At 38.7% G+C, this 25310-nt stretch overlaps 1 protein-coding gene across 1 annotated transcript in view; it reads left to right on the top strand.

Annotated features, from left to right (window-relative positions):
* The first annotated feature begins 447 nt into the window (after positions 1–447).
* Positions 448–25310, top strand: part of CAPZA2 (capping actin protein of muscle Z-line subunit alpha 2) — a 35764-nt gene continuing 10901 nt past the window's right edge. Inside the window, exons 1-7 of the mRNA XM_068932660.1 lie at positions 448–576; positions 15965–16028; positions 18004–18055; positions 18757–18820; positions 19313–19519; positions 21052–21131; positions 24440–24518. Of these exons, the coding sequence (XP_068788761.1) occupies positions 538–576; positions 15965–16028; positions 18004–18055; positions 18757–18820; positions 19313–19519; positions 21052–21131; positions 24440–24518 (585 nt within the window). The 5' untranslated portion in view covers positions 448–537. The remainder of the gene's footprint in view (positions 577–15964; positions 16029–18003; positions 18056–18756; positions 18821–19312; positions 19520–21051; positions 21132–24439; positions 24519–25310) is intronic.

The raw sequence follows: 25310 nt of genomic DNA, 5'->3' as shown, positions 1-25310 counted from the left end.
GGGGCAGCCCTCGCCCCCGCGGCCGGCCCACCCAGCGCCCACCACCATTTGAAACAGGCCAAGTCACAGCCCAGGCTGGACCCACAACTCCGGCCCGCCCGAGCGCCCCCGGCCGCGGGGGGCGGGGATGGGGACGGCGATGGCGGCGAGGGCTGCGGGCCTCCTCTGTCCCGGCGGCCAGCGCCGACCGCAGCCGCACCGCCACGGCGCTGCCCTCCGCCTCCCTCAGCGCCGGGCCCCCCCGCGGCCCCTCCCGCCCCACGGCGGCGGCCCAGGCCAACGCTAACAGCGTGAGGCCCGGCCCGGCCCGGCCCGGCCGCCCCCTCCCCTCCTCCGGCCGCCCCGCAGCGGGACCCCCGCCCCCCGGCCCCGGGCTCGGCCCCGGGCCCGGGCCAGGCGCATGCGCAGTCACGGCGCCTCCCCAGCGGGCCGCGGTGGGGGGGAGGGGGCGCGGGGCCCCGCCCTTCCTGCCTGGGAGGGAGGAGACGGGGACGGGGGCGGCGGCCGGAGCGGCGCTGTTCGGAGCCAGACGGGAAGATGGCGGACCTGGAGGAGCAGCTGTCCGATGAGGAGAAGGTAGGGGCGAGCGGGCGGGCCGCTGCGCCGCAGCCGAGCCGGCGCGCCCCTTTTGCCTCCTCGCTCCTCGAGCCGCGAGGCGAGCTCGGCCCTCGCCGTTTGGGGTCGCCAGCAGCCGCGGCGTTTCGTATTTTTAGCTTCTCCCTGCGCCGGGGCCTGTCAGTCAGGGGGGCGGGAGGAGGGTCGGCGGGGGCAGGGCCGCGCCGGGCATCCCCCGCCGCTCCTTGTACGGTGCGAGCCCGGCGGGCAGGAGCCGGGCCCGGCGGGGGGCGGGATCCGGTGTCCGGCGGCGGCCGGCAGGGCAGGGCAGGGCGGGGAGCGGCCGCCGGGCAGGGGGCCGAGCGGGCACCGCAGAGAGAGGGGGGGGAAAGCCACGCAGGGACCGTCCTCTGCTCTGCTCTCCCCTCCCCTCCCCTTCCCCCATCTCCACTTCCCGTTTCTGCGGCCCCTTCCCGGTGCCAGCTGGCCGCTCCGGAGCGCCAGCGCTGCTCCCCGCCGAGGGGGGCTGTGCCCCGGCCCTAGCTCCAGCGCAGGCCCGCGGTGTCGTCGTCCCCTCGCTCACCTCCCGCGGTCTCCGGGAGGAGCTGGGATACGGGAGATCTGGGGGAGGAGGTCGGCGCTGGGGGTGGGCAGCCCTGTACTTCCTCTTAAGGGACAGCAGTTGGGGAAGTCTGAGGTCAGGGAGCAGGCGGTTTGTGTTAACGAGCTGCGTGCAGTCTCTGCTTATGGCTCTTGGAAACGTCGTCAAGTTTAAGACGGATTTTCCTGAAAATCTCTCAAAGAGTGGGGTGTCTTGTAATACCCCGATTATCAGTGCTCCTTATCTTCTGTTGGATCCAGGGTCATGGCAGTTGCCTGCTTCAGAGCTAGGGTGTGGTAGTTTGTGTACATGATGGTGCACTGCCCATATCTTTATGTAATGCATGGTGTCATTTATTTCTGATTAAAAACATAGGTTTATATGGCTGTAGAAGCTGTTGAGATGATTTAAACGTGGGAGACATCAACGAAACAATGCTTTACACTTCTCTGAAGTTAGAAGAAGGATGTTTGAAATGTCTAATTGGTGGTGACAACAAGGCAGGCTTTCTGCGTGTTTGAGGTTAACATTGCCAAGTTTCAGAACAAGAGATGCACCGATGTGCTAAGAGACACATAGCTTCAGGATCTCGCTAGCCCAACATGAGGCTTTAAAACTGTGTCCTGCTCTACCTAATTCATATTCGAATACCATCTCTGTGTTGGTACGAGTAGGAATGTAACCAAGAAATATATGTGGCAGTCCATTATTTTGTCCTGTAGGAACTTCTACAAAATAACTCTAATCCATTGTGTTGTGGATAGGGAGTGTACTTGAAAAAACTTTTAGTCAAAGTTATTTGTGGTACTGTAAGATACAGTGACAGTTCTATTTTGCCTCTGTATAAACTGAGAAGCACTACCCATGCTTCTGTGACTGTTATAGTTAAATACAGGACTTTCTTCTGTCCATTAATTGCAGGTTCCCTTTTCTCCCAAACCGAGTGCAAGCCTTCTAGAGTCTCTTTCTGCCTCAGCATAAGCGAATGGAGTCTGCACTTTTCCACTGTAAACTTAAACTGGCCACCTTGTCGAGTGCTCTGAGATCAGTGAAGGAAATCTTTTGTCTCCCATGTGCTCTATAAGTGTGATCTTTCTTACCCCTTGGTCCAGTCTTAGCTTAATGTTTTTCACTGTCTCATCTTAGAAGAAAGCAGAGGTGCAGTGCTCTCCTACCTCTTTGAAGTTTTAGCAACCCCGGCCAAAAAAAATAGCCCCTTTCTCCCCCACCCCGATCCTGCTAAATGCCAGCTTTACGGCCTTTTTTTCTTTTTCTTTCCCTTTTTTCAGTAATGATGCTATTAATTCCTTTGTCCACTTCAGTCACATATAAAATTGATTGTCCTACACCATTGGAATTTTCCAAGCCTGGCAATCTATTTAATTGGCTAATAAAACAAAGATGGGCAGTGCTGCAAACTCTTGCAAAAGCAGGAAAATGTCCATGCAGAACTTGTGATACCTAAGGATTTTCCGTTTCCATGGAAGAGGTGCTTGCAGTAGCTTCAGTTAATCTGAACATTTTAGAAGGTGTGTCAGGTTTAATGTATTTATCCATTCTAAAACAAGTGTTCACAGTGTACTGCAGCTCCCACCCGGTGTTCAGAAAGACTAGAGTCCTCAAAGTGTTGCGGACTTGTTTATGGCCTTATTTATGTTTACGCTTTGCCACTAAACTTATTTTGGATAGCCTTTTATTAATCTATTTGAAAGCACTGGTATATTGAAGTTCTGTGCTTTTTTACAGTACAAGGCTATACTGCTTAAACGTTTAATCCTTTTCTGATGGTATTAAACTGAAATCTAGATGAATGTGCACTATAAGTGGTTTAAATAAAGACAGTCAGTTTACAGTAAAGTTGTTTGTTTGTTTATTTCTCCTGAAAGTCACCATAATCTTAAGTGGACAGATTTACCCTCTATTAGGCTACTAAACAAGCACTACATAAGGAAAGAAATTTAGAAATACATATTCTTACGGCATGTCTTGGAGATGTTGAACCAAATTTCCTCAGTGTGCCTAATTGCTCATGTCTTAATTGAAATCTGTTATGAATGATGCAACAAATGTTTTTGAAATTAAAACTTGTCTAGCTCCGTACATGTTCAGTCATTCACTATTATGGAGCTAAAAAATTCTACTGAATAGCTTTTGAAAAGCACACTCTTCTCACCTATCCAGTTGGGACTATAATGCAAATTTAGGAGTAGAGGTAGACAAATGTTTATTTTTCAACAGGAACAAATCACACTGCTCCTCTCTACACTTGTCTCCCCCTGGTGTGAAACAGACTAATATTGAGTGTGACTTAGCTGATTTTGGTAGTATAGGTAGTTTTGATAGAAACATAACACAGATCAAAACTGCTGAAGGTAGGGAAGAAGGTAATAAAAGTTCCAGAACTTTACTGTACTAGGCTTGCAAATAAGATGTCAAGTGATCTAGTGACAGCACAAGTTCTGGAGGTCCCAGATTCATGTTTTGCTTCATGTATAGTCAATAGTTTTAAGTGCTGTAACAGCAGTAATTCCATCTTGCAGAGGCTGTACCTCCCTGTTGCTATCTAATAGTTACTAAATACTGTTATCCTGAAGTATCATTTCTAACACAATTCAGGTTTAAAACCTGCAGGTGGTTAGCATAATTGAGAATGAAAAAAAATAGGGCGTGTGCTGGAATAGTGGAAGAAATTGGCAAAAGAGTGCTATGGTTCAGGTAAAGAAGCTCTAAAAGTAAGGAAGGAGAAGAGCCAGTATCCAAAACAAAAATAATTTTAATGTGCGAGACTAACTGTTTTTGAACTGTTTTGTTCTTTAGGTTCAAGTTTAGCATGAGAATTTGAAATTTTGCTCATCTCTTAAGATGGTGAAGATAAAATTGAAAAAGTCTATTTTTTAAATAAACCTAACTAAAATTAATGTTCTGAGGAACTATTTCTGGTAAATAAAACACATAAGATTTGTGTACAACAGAAGATCTGAAGTTGGGCCTTTGCCAGCGAAAGTTGCTGACTTACCATTCAGAACTAGAGATTTTCCAGGGCTAAAAACTGTGTGAGACACAATGTTTTGTAGTTGTTTTATTCACTTAGGTCACTGAACGTTCAGAAGCTTTTAGATAGTTGGTAAAACATACATCTGTGTTCGGTTTTTCAGTTTATAAATAAAAATGAGATGTGAGAGGTGGAAATCGTGAAGGCCTGAACTCTTCAGGGATATCGTAATGGGAAATCATCACTTCTGTTACCTACCTATGGGTAATGCATCGTCTCTTAACAAGTCTTGAACGCAAAACTTGTGTATTTATCCAGCATACTCAAAGTGGTTTTGTTAAAGCTTAGTAACAATTTTTGCAGTTTAATTGCATTCCAGTTTCTGTGCAAATTGTTTTTCTACCTATGGCTATGTCGAACTAAAAACATTTTTATGATCATATTAGTGCATATGTAAAGGCTACAATTTGTCCCTGTAGACATAAGCAATGATGAGTGGAAGGTACTGCTTTTAGTCTAAAAGTTACATTTAGATGTTCATTAATAAGTAATAGCACAAATGCAAAACAAGACTAAAATTATTTAAATCATAAGTAAAACTAGTGATCTAAGTCCATTTTGGTGACTCTCCAGGATGTGTTCACTTTACTGTTTTTTTATTCTTTTTTTGAATGCGCTTGGTAGAGAACAGGATTCATGGGAGTTACATAGCTGTGTTGATATCGAGATCAAGTCTGAGAAAATCAAGATACCCTTTCCTACCAGCATTCTCTCCTTTCCACTCCTAAAAAGAGGGTAACACATCTTTTTTTTTTTTTTTTCCTTATGCAAAATAATTTTCACATTCTTTAAAGTGCTCAACATATAGATATGGAAACATGATTTGAAAAGGGAACCACAGCTCCCTCAGTAAGGTTATGTCTCAGTAGTTCCAGTTGTTTATGGAGGAATACTGACTCAGGCAGGGTTTAACAATAGGTCAGCTTGCTGGTAATCGGAACAGAACTTCTCTTCTGATGAGGGAGTAGACTCTCATTTGCAAAAATGAACCAGCATTGTTTCCAAGTATTTCTTGTAGTATTGGGTAACTTTATGAGTTTAGATTTTTAGATTTAGGCACCTCATTTAAGTAATAAAGGTAGATGTCTTACACCAGCAAAAACTCTGCAGTGTAGTTCTGTCAGATTGTTCAGGGAAATCTCATGTCTTCTCAGTCCTTTGAGATGAAACAGTCTATGCCAGTAAAATACATACTTGCGTGTGTGTGTGTGTCACTTTATCTTTTCAAATGTTAATATACTGGCAGCAGAAGCCATTTGGTAGGTAGAAACCACATTTCCAGTGAGGGAGGTTCTGGTTCAGGTGTTTTCTTAATGCTAACATAAACCTTTTTCCTGAAACGGCGTTAGAGACATTAGCAGGTTTGTTTTGACAAATTATCTTTTGCTTAATGAAAGATGTAATAAATGTATTCTATCTTATCCATATGTTCTGAACCATGCATTTTTGAAAGGATCTGGAATTCTAATTTCTGGAACTACTGAGATGAGATATGGAGAGTATAGATAATCAGGAACAGAATAGCTTAGAGTATGGACAGGATTTGAAAAACCTCCTCTAGGTATTATTGCAATACAATTTGTAACTTAAGGTAAAGTTTTGCAAGTGTTCATAATGTACTTTTTTTGTAGTTCATCAGTGTAAACTTTGCTTTATATCTAAAAGTGTAATTTTGCTAATTTGTCTAGCAGGAGGGACTTGTGAACCCTCTGGGTCTTGTTATGCTTAGTTCAGAATGGAACCGGAAATACTGTCGCAGGTTCAGATAACAGGTTGAAAATTCTTTAATACTTAATGTGAAATAACTTAGTTAATGTTTGAGCGCATTCTATTTAATTACCACATTTCCATAGCTGTCTTACTGTCAAAGTTGATGTTTTTCAGCAAGTAAAACATAACAGAAGTTGAGTGGAGGGAGCTGTTTTTACAAATGGGAGATCAGGCTTAATGGCTGGACTTCAAATTTGGATAACGTTTAGAGTCAATTCTTTGATAAGAATGAGGAAGTTGGGAGCGCTTTTCAGCCCGATGTGGAATTCGGTCTTAGTATAGCAGTCTTCCCAAAAATCTTGATCTTGGGTACCCAGCTGAGGTATCATAGTGTGTTGCCTTGGGTTGGAGATGAATTACTTTTTAACAGACATACCCAAATATGCTTGAGATGGGAGGATAGAACAGAAATTGTAATCATTTTGTCCCCTGGAAAGCGGCAAAATAGTGTTCAACGTGAGCTGAAAATTTGATACTATACTGTATGTATCATTGTAAATAGCTTCATGTATTTGTAGAATCATATAGGCTGGAAGAGACCTTTGGAGGTGATCAAAGCTGCCAGATCAAAGCAGGCCAACTTAGATCAGGTTGCTTAAGGACTCACCCTTTGAGTTTTGAATATCTCCAAGGATCAGGATTCCACAACTTCTCTGAGTAACCTGTTCCAGTGTTTGACTAACCTCATGGTCACAAAGTTTTCCTAATATTTAATTGGAACTTCTCTTGTTACAACTTGTATCCATTTCTTCTTGTTCTGTCACTATGCATGTAATGAGATGTAAAATTGATTAAATTTTTGAGTAGTTAAAATTATCTGAAGCTTGAAGATGAGTACAAATAAAATCTGATATTCCAGTTTTAAGATAAAAAGAGATTTCTAAAACTGTGGTTGATATTTTCTTTTGTAATTAGCAGTCTGAAGAAAGTAGATAATTATTTGTAGATTATAACTTGTAACTATGTCATAAAGTATTTATAAAACAGCATCACCTAAGCACTATCAAAAGCCCAATTCTTGCTGCCTGCGTGCTTGCAGAACTCTTGTGAGAGGTTGCTACTCAGGAAACATCATGGTTTAAATAAGATGAAATGAACCAAAAATGGAGACTAGAACAGATTATTGGCAAATAGAACCAGAAAAATGATTTGTGATATATGAGTTAAGGTTCCATTTCCCACCAAAAGATTCATCAGCCTGTAATTCTGCTTTGAAATTCAGTCTTCGAGTGTTTTTAATATTGGCAACCAAAGAGGAATAGGATAAGAAATCTGGCAGCGTTATTTAGCAAAGCAATGCGTTTTTCCTCTCATAGCTCTATGTAATACTGAGTTCCAGTATTACAGTCCTGGAAATTCCAGTTTCTGAAAATGAAGTATTTATTTCAAAAAAAAAAAAAAAAAAAAGAACTGGTTAAGCAAAAATGAAAGCAATTTTTTCACCTTATGAGAATTTTTTTTTTACCCTTGATTAACAAGCTCTGAAATAGGAAGCTTTTGAAATATTTTAATCTTAATTTGATAAAAGGTATTAAAACTTTCAAACTAATGTGTAACTTTAAGAGAGAATTTTAAGACACTGGAAATGCAGAGGGGTGCAGCTGAGGTGGCACCCTGTTGTATGACTTAAATAGAGGCATTTTTCCTGGAGCAAGCTCTGATCTTTTTCCTTTTCTCTCCCCACTGCTCTTGAATCCCAGCTTGATGTACTTGGAATAACTAATCATAAATAATGAACTTGGAATAGTACAAAGAGTCATTTAAAATTTAGCTTTTATCATGGGAAAAATGCCTTCCAAACATGAACCAAGCTGTTGTTAGCTTATAATAAATGTCATGTGCAAAGACTGTTGGGAGAGAGAGGTCTAGCTGCTGCACCCAAGGAGCATGTGTTGATCTGACAGAATGTGTTGATTCTGTACGTGTGAGATAACACTCTATCAGTTTTTTCTTTGTGAATTCTCAGTTAGCCATACCTTATACCTTTTACTGCCCAAACAAAAGTTAGCACTTTTGTTTTTTACTAAATGTAAAATTTGATTGCTTTTTCAGTGAATGACTCCTGGAAGGTTGATATTTTTGTGCTTACTGTTTGACGTCTTTCTGATCTATGAATGAAGAATACAATTGCTTACCTTACAATGGTGTGATGATTGATAACATTTAATAAGTTTATATCAGACCAATGAATGCGTCAGGCCTGTGTCAAATCATTGAGGAGCTCTATTTAGCAAAGGGGAGTGATAGTCTCTAGCTTACTTTCCAAACTAATATTTTAATTTTTGGGTTGGTTCGGTATTTTGGGATTTGACCCTATAATGGAATAGGAAGTACTGAAGAATGACTTTTGAAAACAGTTTGAGATGTCAGCTATTTAAAAGTATCAGTATATTCTTCTGAGATTTGGACTTAATGCTAATTTATTGGACATCTCCCCTTTTTCTCTTTTTTTAATTTTCTTTTGTTCTTTAAAGTCCTTTGGAAGTTGACTGAAAGCACAATAAATGGACAAGAAAGCTGGAGGGGGTTTTTTGTTTGTTTGTTTTTGGTCTAAATTATGAACATAACAGGTTCTCAGTCTGAAACAGCTTTGGTCATTTCCCAGCTGCTTTCATGTATATTCGTGGGAAATGGGCTACGTTAGTGTTTTTACTTCAGTTTTTTGTCATTAAAGAAGACTGTTCTGTACTGCAAACTTGGGATATGTAGTGCCACCAAGAGTTCTGGAATAGCTTTCGTGTGTGTGTGGTTTTCTTGGCTTACTCATTTTTCAGCCAACTACTGACCAGATATTTATAGGCTTCCAGAGAAATATGACTGGGGAAAATTAATATACTGCAGTATATTACGCTTTCTGTATTATAATTACCAGTAAAGTTTTCCTATTCATAGCTATTAGTAATTAATGATGATATTAACCTGAAATTTCAGCCTCAGATCTTGATCTTTTGAAGTTTGTAAGCAAAACATATTTGTTTCACTAAGCTGAGATTGATATAATTCTTCTATTATGTTTCTGAATTAAAATATGCAAAAATGTGGGCATAAAAAGATGTCAGATAAAGTCAATGGTAACAAGTTATGCAAAATGACATGGGTGAGATTAATCTTCCATAATTTCTTTTTCTAGGTAGTCCTGTATGTTATCTGAGTAACATCTTTTGCCTTCATATTCCTCAACACAATAACTTTCAAAAATCCTATTTTTCTTTTCATTCTTCATTTCTCTACCTTAATGATAGATTTTCTTTTTTTCAATCCAGTATATTATGGGATTTTCATCCTCCAGAATTATTTGGACCGCTAGCAATGTCTCTTCCTCCTTTATCCTTACATTCTTATAGAATTTCAAGCCTGTTAAATTGGTTGAGAGAATATACGTTCTACACGTTTAATGCAGCTTCAGACATGCACATACATTGCGTTCCTGTTAAGTGCAGCCAAAGCCAGTAGGCCTGGAATGTGCCACTCCTTTCATATGCCACAGAACCACGTTTTTGCTGTGTTTTCTTCAGCTGTCCCAGGGGCAGAAGTGAATTGGATTGGTATGCTGCATTTTTCTGTTGAGCTTGGCAGCAAAGCAATTGCAACGCTGCTTTTTGTGTTCCTTCCCTCTCTGCCAGATTCACTGGTTTTGCTCCATGGTTGTGTGAGATGCTGCATGTATCAGGGTGCTTCTCAGCTATACCTATGAGCATGGATGAAGTTTCATGAGATGCTGAGAAGACAGTTTACTGTCAATATGGGATAATCCCTTTCCCACACGTATGTTCTCAGTGCTTGTCTCACGCTTTGGGGCCTTATTCACCTCACTAAACTGATAGCAGAAAGAAGCAAAAAATTATCTCAAGTTCTGTTATCGGTGAAGTGAGTTGGCTGCTATGTTCCTGCTGCCTTGTGCAGCTGATTTTTAGCTAGATCTGTTTGCTTGTCTGGATGCCCCCATGACTATACAAGCACTGATGATACAAAGGAGTTTACAGAAACAGGTCGTGGGGCTTATTTGGGAGGAGTCAGGGATATTATTGCTTTTGGTGGCAGCAGGAACAGTCCTAGATCAGTTAATGCCATTTGTGAAACACCCCCAGCTCTCTTATGCTTAAAAGAAGTATTGTAATTGCTGGTGGAGCATCCTGGGAAGTATCTGACCTAGGAATTTAATGAGCAGTTGGAGCCAATAATACCAAGTGTCTAGGTCTCTGAAGGAAGCTGGTTACATTGTTGTAACATTTTAGAAACATTGAAGTGTTTGCAAACTCAGAACTACTTTCATGTTTGCAATATTGACAGATCATCAGGCATTGTATCTTACCAATGACTTCTGAGGTGGCTGATTGAACCTTAGACTATGTTCCTTGACAGGCTACATATGTGAGTGCAAAATGAGTTTTGACTGGCAGCAGATGTCGGCAGTTCTATCCTTCATTAGAAGGTAAAGCTGTGTAATGAAAAATAATGGCTCAGCTGAGCTAAAACGTGGTAGTTGAGTCAAATGCAAAACTCAATGAAACTAGAGAAGTCTTTTATCTAATATTATTACAGATATTCCTAGCAGGATCTCTTGATGACTTGTATGTTGTTGTTAATGATGTGAATATTGTCAGCATGTGAATGATAGGGTCTTGAGAGAATTGAAACTTGTTCATCTCACTTGAATCAGCTTAACTATGTTAATGTTTCTGTGACTATAGGCTAGTTGTGAGATGACACTGTAGCTGTCTGTAAATAGAGTTGAGCGGGTTGCAACTAAGCCATTTGCCTAGCTGTCAGCAGAAAGGCTTCCTAGAACCAGCAAGGAGAATTGTGGCAGACCGCATGACAACTGGGAATCGCTCTTTACTATTCCCAGAGATGAACCAAAGAGCTCGCTTGTGGTAAATGTAATACCTTGTCTGATTTTTGACACACATATAGGTTGCTGACCTGTGTGAGATTCCTTTTATTTCATAAGGAAGCAAGGGTTCTCCCAGGAATTCAGAATTTACAACAGTTTCTAAATTCACTGATAAAAGTAATTGCTGAAAAAAGCTCTTTCTTTCCTTGTGATTAGCAACAGAGTTTTCTTGGCCTTCTAGAGTGGAAAAGTATTGTGGACAATCTTCAATTGTATTTTTTCAGACTTCATGCACTTTTTTAGGTAGCTAGGGCTTTTTGTGTGTACTTCACTATTTCATTTTTATTGCTCTAGAGCAATGAACTTTTATCTGGTATGAGTTTACAGGAAGGGTGTGTCTCCCCGCTGCAGTGAGTTCGCAGCTGAACTTAAAGTAAGTGATGAATAGGAAAGAGCAAGGGCAAAGTATGTGGTTTCACAGCATCATGCTCACCAGCACACTTTTCCTGCAGTGTGGCTGTTGAGGTGCTGTCAGGGTGCCTAGCAGACACAGTCATGAATCAGTAAAGTGTATTGTAAGCTGAATTTAAGTTTTGGTGCCTGTTTTGTTGTTAGGTGTGCCTCAAGTGATTATCAGGAAGGAGCATATCTTAAAGTTGAACTGACACTAGTGTGGCGTTCTTAGAGCTCCTGCATTTTTTTTGTGAGCGCTCTTTCATTACCATATATAGGCATGTGCATTGCAGAAGGTTGGGCTTTTTCAACCAATGTCAGTTTCCGATTTGCCAGAAACAGGAAGAGTGGTTTTGGGGTACTTCAAGTCACTGTGTTTAATATCTTTAAAATGAAACAAACTTAATGTCTCAATCTGGAAAAGGTAGATGAGTAGTCTCTGTCTATGTGTCTGATTGATGACATGCCTTGAGAGAAGATTAGATCGCAAAATAAAGGCAAAAGTATGGAAACAAGGCATATTTGTGGTAACTAACACCATCCTGTAAACTGCTACCACTGTGCTTGTGTAATCTGGTGTCTGCAAATACTGTAGTAACTGACTGTAGTTATTTGTTGATAGACAAATTCTTTTAATCTCCAGCAGAACAAAATCTGCATAATATCCACCCTGAAAGTATACAATAAACTTGTCCTTTTCTTTATCTCTTTTGAGCTTCTCAATTTGAGTTTAACTTAACCAAAATTTTTTACTTTATAAAATCAATAATGCTTGTAACTGATATGAAGGGTAGCGTTTGATTTCACTTAAAGTGAGAAGGTGAATCTGACCAATTCTTGCCTGCTGCTATCTGACTTGAATTTAAGCATACAGTGATGACTGCAACAGATCCCTATGTGAAAATCGGGCAGAGAGAGTGCCTGCTGTAGTGAATGCTTCCCTTATGAATGTTTTCAGAAGTCTTTTTTTAGAGTAGCTTCCTTTCAGCCTGTGCATGACTTGTACAGATTGATGCTCAGAGCTGTAAGAAGTTGCATAAAGTTTCATGCAAGCGTAATAGATTGGGTTTTTGTCATTCAATGAATTAAATATGGTAAATGTGCAATTCCATAAGTAGGCTTGTGGCAAGAGCTCTTTGCAAGACCTGTTTTTTGTGAACCTTTGATCATCAAATGTTCTGTCAGTTTCTTGCAAACAGCTATGCAGACTTTTAACTGAAAACACTGACAGTGAATTTAATTTTAGAAACTACAGCAATAAAACATTGCATTTAAATTGAAAAATACCATCTAAAGTTTATTTGGAGGGGGAAAGTAAGGTAGGAAGTTCAGAAACTCATGCATGGTATTTTCTCAGTCTTGCTGTTTGAGTTGTTTGTTGATAGGAATACTCAGCTGTAACCTGTTTTTTTTTTTTTTTTAAACTGACGCACACAAAGCTTTTGTACTATGTAGAGAACATGCAGTTCTCTTGAATGAAAAGGTTTTGTCTTTTAGACTTTGAAGGTGCTATCTTGTTTCTGCTTTGACCTGTTCAAATCAATTGTTCTAATCAATTTTGAAAAGCCTCACTCAATGTATTAAATAACCAGTGTTGGTTTCAATTATAATGTTATAATTCATCTGGTTGAAGTGCTTTCTTTAAGCATTTTTCAGCAAAAATAAGGACAACTGAGCCAATGGCTTTTTGCTGCCAACAGGGGGAGATCTTCAGCTCATTAAGGCTCATGAAAGCATATGCTTTTATATTTCAACATTAGTCTAGTTTTGGAAAACTGAAACCTCCTTTAGAGCATTTTTTACACTGTTCATTCTGAGATATTTCTGCAAAATCTCAGTGGCAATAAAGAAGCCATAAGTGGCTTTCAGTTCATATTTGTTAAGTGAGGATCTTGGATTTAATTTTTATGTATGGGCTTCTTGTATGTAAGATTTGGGGAAATATGGTTTTTCAGTTACTTTTCTCCACAGATAAATTAATTTGATTTAACTACTGAAGAAAAATGGATTAATTTTAAACTGATTTCACAAAGGGAGGCTAGCAAAACGCAAAAAGCATCTTAGCTGACTGTCTTAACTTCTGAAGGCATGTTAGTTTACTTGCTTTTGCAAGCATGAATATACTTTACACTTGTCTGAGATATTGTTGCGGATTTGTGTGATTGGGAATATCTATCCTTTTCAAAGTGGTATCTAAGATGAATTAATATTCTCAAAAAAATTGTATTGAGGAATTTAATTTACCAGTAAAACATTCATTAAAAGCAATACTTCAGTCAGTCTGTCCTGAGGAAACACCTGTTGCTATTGAATTCTTCTGAATGGGTATTACTCATACTATAGCTAATCCGACCAGTGAGAATGAAAATAGTTCTTAGTGATGCCTGAAAAAGAAAATCAATTCTACATTATCAGAACAGTTGAAAATGAAGTATTATTCGGGTTATTGTACAGGCTTCATATCTGACCTCATAGATCTTAGCAGTTTAAAACACACTGTCATTTAAAGTGCAGTTTGGGTATCCAAATTCTGCTTAGTTTCAAAATGCCTCTACTTAGCTGCTGCCTAGCTCAGAACTGATGGACCTTTTATTTCAAAACTCAGAATGTCTCTGTAGGTCTTGTTTCTCTGCAAACCCAAAGCTCACCTGGCCTTGGCATGGTTAAGTGAAGTCGAGTCGAAACTTAGAAGCTTCATTCCTTCATCTTAATTTTGAGGAGGGAGCTAAGCTAGTCCAGTGGTCATTCTGAAAGCCCACCTAAATATCTGCTCATGGATGTGAAGGCCTGGATTCCAGTCTGATTCCAGACTCCTTTAACTGGTTATTTGATAAAATGTCCCAGCAAGAGAGCTTCTACCTACCTACATGAGGCTTCTTCCCTAACAGTAGGTTAGCTATACGTTGTCCTTTGGGTTGCTAAACATTGAGCTACTTTCTGAACAGAGTGCCTCCTCTTCAGCAGGAGAGGCATAGAATATGTCCCCACTTGGGAAAAGTACGTAGACTGGTGGTTAGAGTAATTCTCTGGCTAACACAGATGAGTTTAAAGGTCTTTGAACCAGTTCAGATCATGCCTCCTGCTTAGCTGGGCAAGCGCCTCAGTAGGTTGCCGTAAAAGAGAAGATACTCTTACCTTCTCTGTCTCCATTTGAAGAAAAGAGTAAGCCTTATGGTATTTATCTCTGTATAATGCAATTTTGTGTTTACATGCAAAGAGGAGCTCTGGTTTAGGTATTCGAGTAGCAGATAAAGCCTCTCTGCAATCCAAAATGTAGCCTTTAGCCTAGAAAGAAAGATGGAACTTGGCAGCCCTTCTGTTTCCATTGGGTAGCTCTGAGTGGCTTTATGCTGACTTCTAGTGAGCAGGAAACTCCTTGGCTAGTCATCTGGGATCTCACTGAGGTTTGAATTCTGCTAATAGGGCAGATAAGCTTCTCTAGGGACAGTCTAAGCTTGAGTCTTCTTTCCTGGAGACGGTTGCCTGAAACTTGGGCCTTTCAGTGCGCAAACTGAACCTCCCAGCTCTCTATTCTGTGGAAACACAACTGAAGGTGTTAGAAATACAGTATTACCAGAACTGTATTTCCCTGTGTTTGAATAGCTACATAATATCAAGGATGCTAGAGAGCCTTCTCCTCAACTTAGGTAGCTGTAAAGTGTGAAGAGAAACTTCTGTCAGTTTGAGTTAAAGTTAAGAAACCAGTGTCTTTTTTCATGCTTGGAGCTCTTAAACTGTTAAGAGGGAAAGAAGAATAAATGAAAGTAACTCTGCTGAGTGACATTCCACAAGTAAGGTAATAGTTGAAATGTTTTAATGTTGCTTTGCATCAAAAAAGTGGCTTTGAGTTCCTTCTGCAGGCAAATGTGGCTGTGCAGTGAACCAGTTTGGGGAACTGATCTGATAAGAGAAAAATAACCTTTCTAATTTGGCTCACTGTGCAGCTGTGTACTTGTGCAGGCATAAGGAAGGGGAAAGCCAGGGCAGGTGCAGCTACTTTTAATGGCAGTGCTGGCTTATGCTGTGTCATATGTTCGTAAAGTTACAGCTGAAGGCGATTGCTTGAGGATTTGCATAAAATAAATTAACTCTTGGGTTTTCAGATACTGTGAAATGTTTACCTGCTGATACTGTGCTATTGGGAAGCCTTAGTAGATGCTGGTGAAGTTCCACGCCTTAGTGTATTTTTAACAAGTATTTTTAACCTTCTTTAATCTATGGATTACTGTGCAACTGTGGACCTCTTAGAAAATTTAGAACCATAAGATGTGTTGTAAAATCACAGGAGCAGCTCTGAATTTTCAGCATTTCTTAGTCATAGTTTTTAGCTCTCTTAGAATCAGTTTGTGGATTCCCAGGCATCTATGGGCTGAAAGTTGAAATGCATTGTGAACATATTAGCGGTCCTATTTCTCAATATTAATCTTTTTCTCTTTGCTAATAATATAAAACATAAGAATGACTCAGTTTCTGTTTTCACTTCCATCACATACAACCTCCTCTGTCTTACTCGAAGAGGTGGAACTTCATGTTCTGTGTTTCTAACGAAGACAGAGTAGTTAAATAATTTGAGCAACTACATGAAAAATGGGATTTGCACGATGCCTTATCTGGACATTGAAGTTATATAAAGCATGATTGGTTTGAATAGGAATAAATGCAAAGTATATACAACTCCATTATTATTTTTATATTTAAGGTGCGTATAGCAGCAAAATTCATAATTCATGCTCCTCCTGGGGAATTCAATGAGGTATTCAATGGTGAGTATCTGTTGTTCTGCCCGTATATTTAAGATATCTATACCCAAAATTGCATTGAAAATGTTACTTTCTTACTTTCCTGCGTTTTGTGGAGTTTATTTTTAGGAACTCATTGGCTGTAAGAGCTATGCAATTCTGGTTTTGTAGCTTGGCATAATGAGCTTTGCATTTAAATTCCAAGCTGCCTTGTGACTGCAAAAGCAGGAAAGTACTGCTTTATTAGTAATGTGGGATGAGCTTTTTTCTGTTTTTAATCACTCATGAATTAGCAGTTATTAGGGTTTTGATTTAGAAGACACAGTCTCTTTTTTTCAGCCTTTGATAGAATTATATTTTTCAGCGAAAATTAACTGAAAATAAAATTTATTTTTTAGAAAGGGAATATGATTACAAATACTTAACCTTGAATAGACATAGGAGTATTGCTTAAAGTGGCACTGAACACTTTATTTAAATGTTAATTCTCTCTAAACATTTTTAACTGTTAGATTCTGATATTCTAGGTAAGATTGTGACCGCACTACATTGTACTAGTATATAGATAAGTTGTAATGAAACTAGAAATTAACTTGTCTCAGTACTTTTTTCTAAACTTTATTTAAGAGCTGCTTTTTCTTTAAAGTTTGGTGTCCTCGTCTGGATGAGGGTAAGAGGGCATATGTTCTGTAGCTCTAGACTACAAATAGCTCTGATTCTACTGATCTCTTGAGGAAACGAGTTTAGAATACTCATTGTAGTGAGTGGGAGGCTGGAGAGAGCTTGGATTTTTTTTTTTTTTTAATCTAATATGTTTACAAGTACTTCTTCTTCGATTAAACTGTGACCAGCTGATTTTTATTTAAGATTAGCTTGTAATGCATTTGTGAAATGAACCATTGCTGAGCACCTCATTAACCTAGCCCTATGAAAGCTAATACCATTTCTTATAGCAGTACTGTTAAAATTAGGTCCTTAAGCTCACTCATACATCAAGAAGTAATGTGTTATAGGGCAGCTAACAAAACATTTGATCATAAATGTCCAACTGAAACCTACTTGTTGGAGTGTTTTAAATGTTAAAAGCACTTAATTCAGATTCAAATCAACTTCTTAAAAAAAAAAAAAGGAGAGAGAGAAAAAGCTTTAATTTTACTCTTTAAGTGTGTGAGTTTTTTTGAATTTAGAAAAATACTTCAAATCCATCCCACATGTATAGCTAAGTACGTATATAGCTACTATGATTTTTTGGAAATCTTCGGAAGAGTTAGAAATGTCAAAGCTGGACTTTAACTCTGGTCTTTGAAAGTTGAGCATTTTAAATTCAGGTTTGTAGGTGAATAGGATTCCCACCCCCCCGCTGCTGTATTTTATTTCTTGTGTGTAGTTGCATTAGATTGTAAGGTGGCTGTAATAGTGCCTAGTAAATAGTAAGTATGTAAATAATAATTTACTGCCTAGTAAATATGAAGTCATTCTGAGGAGAGGGTTGACTTTATTCTAAATTGGCATATTTCTTGTATTGTGCTCTGACTAGTAAGTGTCATAAGGAAAAAAGAAAAAAAATAGTAAAATAAGAAAATTAAGTGCAAAACATACTACAGTGCTAGAGTTGTCAAAATACAGCAACCGTTACAGTCAATATCATGTGCTTTTTGAGTAGTTTACATCTTAAGAGTGATCTTATTTGCATTCTGTGTTCTTTTTGCTTAAAACTTTTCTAAAAACTGGTTTGATAGATTCTTAGAGCTGTCACAAAACCTGTAGGGTATGGCTTATATCTGCTTACCGGATTGCATTGTAAAGGATCCATTTTTGTACTATTCTTCTCATCTCATTAAGTCATAATTATGAAGTATGAAACAATAGGTTTCCTACCTAGTAAATATGTACAGGTGTGGAGTGGTCGGGGGGATTAGGCGTGGTGTTTATTTGTTGATGTGACTGAATTATTTTTCTGAGCTAACCCTACTTTTATGTTGTAAATACTTCCTTCCAGATGTTCGATTGCTGCTTAATAATGACAATCTTCTCAGGGAAGGAGCAGCCCAGTAAGTACTCAGTTGCATAAAAGAAAGATGTCTTTTACTAGGACTTTCACTGCCTTTGTGATTTGCGAAGTGATTTGCTTAAAAAGATGTTTGATTGGCAAGTAAAATCCTATTACGTGCATTGTCAGTCTTTTGATCAAGATTAAATTCATGGCAAAGGGGAGATATTGTTATGGTAACCTGATGGTTAGGGCAACTGCCTTGGAAATGGGAGACTTGGATTTTGGAACTATTTTCCACCTTTTTGGATTTGGTTTTCTGTTCCTTGGTAGATTTTATAGGCCCTGGCCATTAGTATCTATAAAGGTGCTGCTTCCTTAGACCCTACTTTTTACATCAAAACACTAAGCCTACTGTATTTTGTACCAAAATTAATTTTATCTGTAAGAATGGAGATGTCTAGCTTAATAAGTTAGATCCCTGTAGAATTTAGATTTTTATCTATTCCTCTGCTTTCTGTGGGTTACTGTAAAGCTTAGGCGTCTATTTATATTAGGTTACTTTTGAACATGAGTCTTGGCGTAGTGGTTGAAATCTGTAATATGAGTACTGAATGAACCAAGGTTCCAGGATTAGGGGGCCTACTGGACAGTGAAGCGTTAATATTGTCTTTTGACACGTCGCTGCCTAGGTCTCGGAGCAATTAAGGGAAAAGATGGTACCTGATGCATGTTTTTGGTTGTATTTTTTTTCTCTTGTAGTGCATTTGCACAGTACAACCTGGACCAGTTTACTCCAGTAAAAATTGACGGTTACGATGAACAGGTATGAATACAATGAAATACTTGTAATGTTCCTTAAGTTATTAAAGATGTTCTGATATTGGAACATATATCTTGGCAGAAAATAAGAAGGTACTCATCTTTCCTGCTGAAGGGTAGAGATTATGGCCCTCCAGTTGTACCAATTCTCTAAGTTAATGATTAAGAGCACCTAAGTAGCTTTAAATTTCGTTCTACAGTGTCATCCTGAAATCGATTGGACCTGATACAGAACTGTAGATGCCGTTTGCTCTATTTTTAATACTGAAAGACATGAATTTATATCTAATTTTTTTCACAGCAAGAGGGTAGGATTCAGGATTTTTCTGTGACATGTCAGCCTCCTCCTATCTTTCTATGTGCAGACTTTGTTTAAAATGTCAGTCTTTGGATATGAGTAATTTCAGTTGAATGTACAATATAATTATATTTGGCAGGGTATTTTTTTCTTCGCTATTCGATGCTAAGTATTGTTAACTAAAATTTCGTAATACAGGTTTTGATAACGGAACATGGTGATTTAGGAAATGGAAAATTTTTGGATCCCAAGAACAAGATTTCCTTTAAATTTGATCACTTAAGAAAGGAGGCTACTGATCCTAGGCCCCATGAAGTTGAAAATGCCATAGAGTCCTGGAGAAATTCAGTTGAGACAGCAATGAAAGCATATGTTAAAGAACACTATCCAAATGGTGTCTGCACAGTAAGTACTAAAATATATAACCACTGTATTATTGGCATAGTGTAGACTAGAAGAGAAATGTATTCCCAAATATGACTCTCACTAGTATTGTCACCCGTTATTGTGCTTTTCTGTTCTTTCAAGGGAAGTTAAAATTTGCTCTTCAGTGGCTACCAGAGCAGTTATGTTCTTTCCAAGCATACTGCGAGACTGGAGTATTTTCAAATCTTTGTCATCTTTATAATAGCAAAGTTACTTAGCTTGTTGATGTACTTTTCTGATCAGATTTGTTTTTAAGAGCAAAGCCAGTATTGCTGCTGAGGGTATTTTAAATGCCATTGGTGAAGACTAGGTTCTTGACTTGAGGAACTTGTCAGTTTAAAATCTAATTTGTCTATTCTTTCTTTGACTCTCATGAACACCTACAAGTTAATTCCTAGTAGCAAGCAGATGAAAATATTATATAATTTCACTTGATTTTAAATTTTCTCATGTGGATAGCAGAGAATCATTGTCATTGTATCATTGAGTCATAAAATGTAAGCAATTTTGCGACAAGAATTTTGTACGGATGTAGTTTCTACAGATAAAATTCTATTTTAAATTTATAAATTTATAACTTGTTGTAAATTAGGAAGATACAGTTCATTTCAGCTCTAAAGAACTGGTCCACTCCAGAGTTCATACAAGGAAATGAGAGAAAGCTTTAGAAGTTTAATATTTTAGCAATCACCCGTAGGTGGTTTCTACAGGTTATTATGTTTTAATCCAGTCACATTGAAGACTTAAAAATTCTACAGAGTTGAGAGAGGTAAATGTCTTAAAGCATTAAGACCTTGTATAGACTACTGAAGATTGATCGCATCAGTTCTGACCCCCTGTCTGATTTCTTTAGTAATCCTGAAGATACAAATGCCTATCTTGGTTTGCTTTAGCCACAAACAGTCCGTAATGCAAACTTTTTGATAAATAGAAAATGTAGTAGAGGGAAAAGCATTTTATTCTTACAACCAGCATCAGTGGGTTCTGATGGCGGCTTAAAATAAAATCTCTGACTGTGGACCAAAGTAGCACCTAATGTGCTTTTAGGAGCCCTGTGACTACTTAAAGTTCAGCGAACTGATCTAATAATAGCTGTCCTGTTCTTTTCATTAACCTGACAGAAAGCTAAACTAGTGAAGAAGTGAATATTTATCTGCTGAGTTAACAAGCAGAGTTGAAGTCCTGTGCGGTCAGATGTGTGTCAGAGCTTCTGTGAAGGAAAACAGATTCACACATTCAGTTGAGAGTTCACAGTGCAAACAATTTCAGATTATTAATATAATTTGACCAAGACTGTGGTGGTTGAGATTTTCAAATCTTAAATTTTTCTGCTTTGCAGTGCATACTTTCCTGTTTAATATACTGATTGTTATGTAAGAGTCATAGTGGTTGTAAAATTAAATTTCCATTTATTACATATTACAACTATAATAGGACTAGATATCTCTAAGCAGCTTGAGCAAGACATACTGAAACTCATACCCTGCTCTGTTTTTTCATTTCTAACTAAGGTATATGGTAAAACAATTGATGGACAGCAGACCATTATTGCATGCATAGAGAGCCATCAGTTCCAAGCAAAAAATTTTTGGTAAGTTTCTGTGATGATGCAAATACAGCAAACTGAGTAATGAGACTATTGCCATTACACTCATTTCTTAGTGCAGAGGAGGAAGTGCTACACATCTTGCATGTGATTTTTTCGGTCTCTTCCTCCAAAACTGTGTAGAAAGCTTTTTCTTTGTAGGAAGCAAAACAACAGATTGCACAAATTCTGTTCTGCAGAACTTAGGGACGCTTCTACAGAATTTTCCAACTTTATTTTCCAATGAATCTTTCTTACAGCTCTTCACTGAATATTGCTCCAGCCAGTCAATATTATTCTTGAAGCTTTATGCTGACTTTATTATTTAACATGACAAGAAAAAAATTGTGCATTTTGTGATCTTTAGCGGTACTGTTTTGTCAAGTTGTATGCGCAGATGTCTATATCTGTAAAATGAATGTGTCTTTGTGGCCAGAGCAGTGAATCAGCACAAATGAGAAGAATTTTGGAGGTGGTTGCCCTGCTTATTTTTCAAGCTGGTCATGGAAACACTCTTGCATAGTTTTGAGAGTGTTCTGGATTAATTTGGAAAACCAGTGCGGATGTGAGGTCTGCTACAGAACTTATCTTGGTATTCTCAATATCCATAGTTTTTTCTAGTTACCTTCTTAATCCCCTTTGGCTTTGGCCCTTTTTAGGGTACAAAAGTGATTTCTTTGCCCACTTCTCTACTGCTGTAATTTGGGTAAGTTTAAAGTGTTTTCATATAAGTACTTCAATATGGAAGGAGTGGAAATGGAAAGTGAGGAACTGGGAAAGGGGAAAGAAAAAGCAGAGTAAACAGGTCTTCTGAATGCTTATGAGGAGAGCACTTGCTAGCTAGTTTTGTGGCCCCTTCCCTCGCCCCCCCCCCTTTTTTTAATTAAGTCAACTGTTTTCCTGAAGTACTTGTATACCATGCACAAGCACTTGTATACCATATCTGAGAGAACAAGTTGCAGGGAATAACTGTTGTTAACTTTCAAAACCCTTTTTCTTGCTGAAAATAATATCCACAGGAGCTTTCAAAAAGAGAAGATTCATTAGCTTCAACCTAAAGGAAAGGAGTATGTCAATCATTTAAGCAAAATACTGAAGAAAGTGCAAAAGTGTCAAATAAAAGTCTCTTTCTATCCAGTAGCAAACACTTGGTGGAGGAAGAAGAGAAGGGAATGGATTGTTTTGGGGGTTTTACTTGTTCATTTTTAATCCTCCTATGAAACATCTTTTAAAGGCGTCCAATCAGAAAAGAGAAACGTCCTAAATATGACTTTCAAAGCCCAATGGCTTGAACATACATTTAGCATATTATGAAGCTTATATCCAAGTGGGAGCAGGGGCTAATGTACTTCCAAATGCAATTGCAGGTACTGTGAAGAAAATTCCCTGTATGGCTCTTCCATGTTGTCACATTGGCACCAATACATGTTCCTGTGTTCCCTAATGCAGTGATTTATGGTTGGCAAAGTTCCACTGTGAATGATACGTTAAAAACAACTTGTTCTAGTTTGCATGTTTTTGAATAAATTATAATCCTTAGGCCATTTTCTAAGTCATACAGTAAATTCAGGTTTTTAAACTTTTACAAGCTGCAGCTTGATCTTCTACACTTGTCTTTAGTAATCCCATTGGTCACAAATGGAAGTGCAAAACTCTTTGGTTTCTGATGCGGAAGGTGCATATACTTATTCCACCACATGTCTGCGTCAGTGAAATGTTTATGGGCAGAGCATTTCACTACTCCATATGCTTTTAACTGAATTTGCACAGTTCATAAATAGCTAATTTTTCATTCTGATTTAAACTTGACTAGATAAGCCTTTCACATTTTATATCTAATGTTAAAAGTAACTTGAAAATATTTTTTTTGCTGCTGTTCAGAAGTACAAGTGAATTTTGATATTCCGAATTGCTATTTTAATATTTTAGTTCTTATATTAAAGAGGAGGAACAGATATACAACAAACTTTGATAGATGAAAATCTGAAGTTTTTGAAAGTATTCTTTAAAAAAGTTACAGTCAGGCATCTATGGGTAAATATTACCCATGCTTCTAAAAGTTTGACAGGGTGCTAGTTAGAACTCTAATTCTCATCCTTAGCAAGATATGCATTAATAAACACATGTTGGGGTTGGGAGAATGGATTCAAAATTGACCAGGGTCCTTAATTATTCAGCACTGTGCCAGCCCAATTCACAGCCTGTATTCTCAAGGCGTCCCAGCTTTCTAGGCACTTGGAAGGCTGGCAAGCTACCAGGAAAGCAAGTTTGCTGGATGATGGAAAAAAAAAACACATTACATGCCCAAGAAAAATTCAGCAGCGGTACATAAAATGATATGTTCTGTTTAACGTAGAGCATTTCGTACCGAAGGATCCCAGTGAACCTGAGCATATATATTTGTGTGTGTGTGTATTTATATAAAATGTCACTGCAGATACGTTAGTAGCTGGTAATGTTAAAGTCCTTGTCTCTTCCTGTGTTGGTTGTACTTGAACCTACACCTAACATTCTAGTAGAATTGGACCTTATAGTATGTCAAAATTTTCCTTTCTTTAAGTGCAAATAAAGAAGAAATTGAGACACAGCCACAGTGTCATCTTAATATAGCTCTAGTGTAACCTTCTAACCCAGTAACCTAACTAAATCAAAAGTATCTAGTTTTCAAGAAAGAAATCAGGTGAAACTACAGTCTCCCCATACTGTGTTCCAGATGTTTGAAACTCCCCTTAAGCAATTTGGCAAGAATATTGAATTTGTTTCTATTGGAAGGAAACAGTTGTCATTCTGCAAAACTGAACTGTTAATAGGGCTTTCGGCTCTTCTGGCATTTCTGTTCCAGAAAGTATTGTTATTTTAATGCTTCTTTCATAAGTCTTTTTCAGCGTGATGTTTTTTATTTAAGTGTGACTTTGACTCAGCCAGACATCCAGGTCCTAGAAACAAAATATTGACTATATATGCCTAATTAAAGGAGGATAAGAACATTGGAGTCCTTAGTTATTGTTAGAAATTAAGTCCTATTGTTAAAAGCTTCTTACTAATCAATCTCCTGGTCCTCATCCAAAAGGAAGGATAAGTATTCCAGAAAACTCTTAACTGGTTGTGGGCTGAACGTTTACTATCGTTTTAAAGATTCTACGCGTGTGTGGCGGTATTGGGTATTTCATTCTGTTTTCCTTTGTCTTTCAGTTGTACAGGTTTTTTTTTTTTTTTATTCCTGAATCAGTAGGGTGAAAACAAATCCTCAAAATTGAACAGTTTATTCAAAATGGTTGTCTCTACTTCATTTACATCTGATTTCCTTCTTAAAGGAACGGCCGCTGGAGGTCAGAATGGAAGTTTACAATCACCCCTTCAACCACTCAAGTGGCTGGCATCTTGAAAATTCAGGTATGCTTATCCCAAATTTTATCCTGATCAGTAAGGTCTCCAGTTATTATCAAGGGAGTCTCAGACCAGTGCGTTAAATATTGTAGGAGAATTTGAGATCCCAAAAAAGCAAAGTAAAGATACCATTCAGGGTGTTAGTCACTTAACTACGTATGCACCTAATCCTTTCAAAATAAATCTCCAACATGACGATTCTGAAGACTTTAAAAGGTCCATTCACCTTGGCTAGGCTGTCTTTCAGTTTCCTGTGCAGTGAGCCAATAGGAAGTGGGATTACCAGTTGCACAAACTTCCCTTGAGGGTAGGTGCTTTCTGAAGCAGGGCTGTTGCTTTTTTTCTAAGTGATAGCGACAGTCTTTTGCATGCTGTGCGTCCTTCTGTTTAGAAAGGTGGGAAACTTTTGGTTTCAGTTATTTTAGGTTCTAAAGTTTCAGATGATAAATCTCCTTCATTCAGATTTTGCCCTTCCTATCAGCTTTAGGGCATTCAGAAAGGAGATACTGTCCAGGCAGGAATGCAAGAGTCTTGAGCCCAAAGAAAGCCTGACTATCATGTGGAAGGCAGGAGGACATGGATTCACCAAAGGGAAATCATGCTTGACCGATCTGATAGCCTTCTATGACGGAATGACTGGCTGGGTAGATGAGGGCAGAGCAGTGGATGTGGTCTACCTGGACTTCAGCAAGGCTTTTGACACTGTCTCCCATCACATCCTCCTAGGTAAGCTCAGGAAGTGTGGGCTAGATGAGTGGACGGTGAGGTGGCTTGAGAACTGGCTGGATGGCCGAGCTC

Source organism: Struthio camelus, chromosome 1 (assembly GCF_040807025.1).
Source record: "Struthio camelus isolate bStrCam1 chromosome 1, bStrCam1.hap1, whole genome shotgun sequence".
In the NCBI taxonomy this organism is placed as follows: domain Eukaryota; kingdom Metazoa; phylum Chordata; class Aves; order Struthioniformes; family Struthionidae; genus Struthio; species Struthio camelus.
This window is presented reverse-complemented; position numbering and strand designations above follow the sequence as displayed.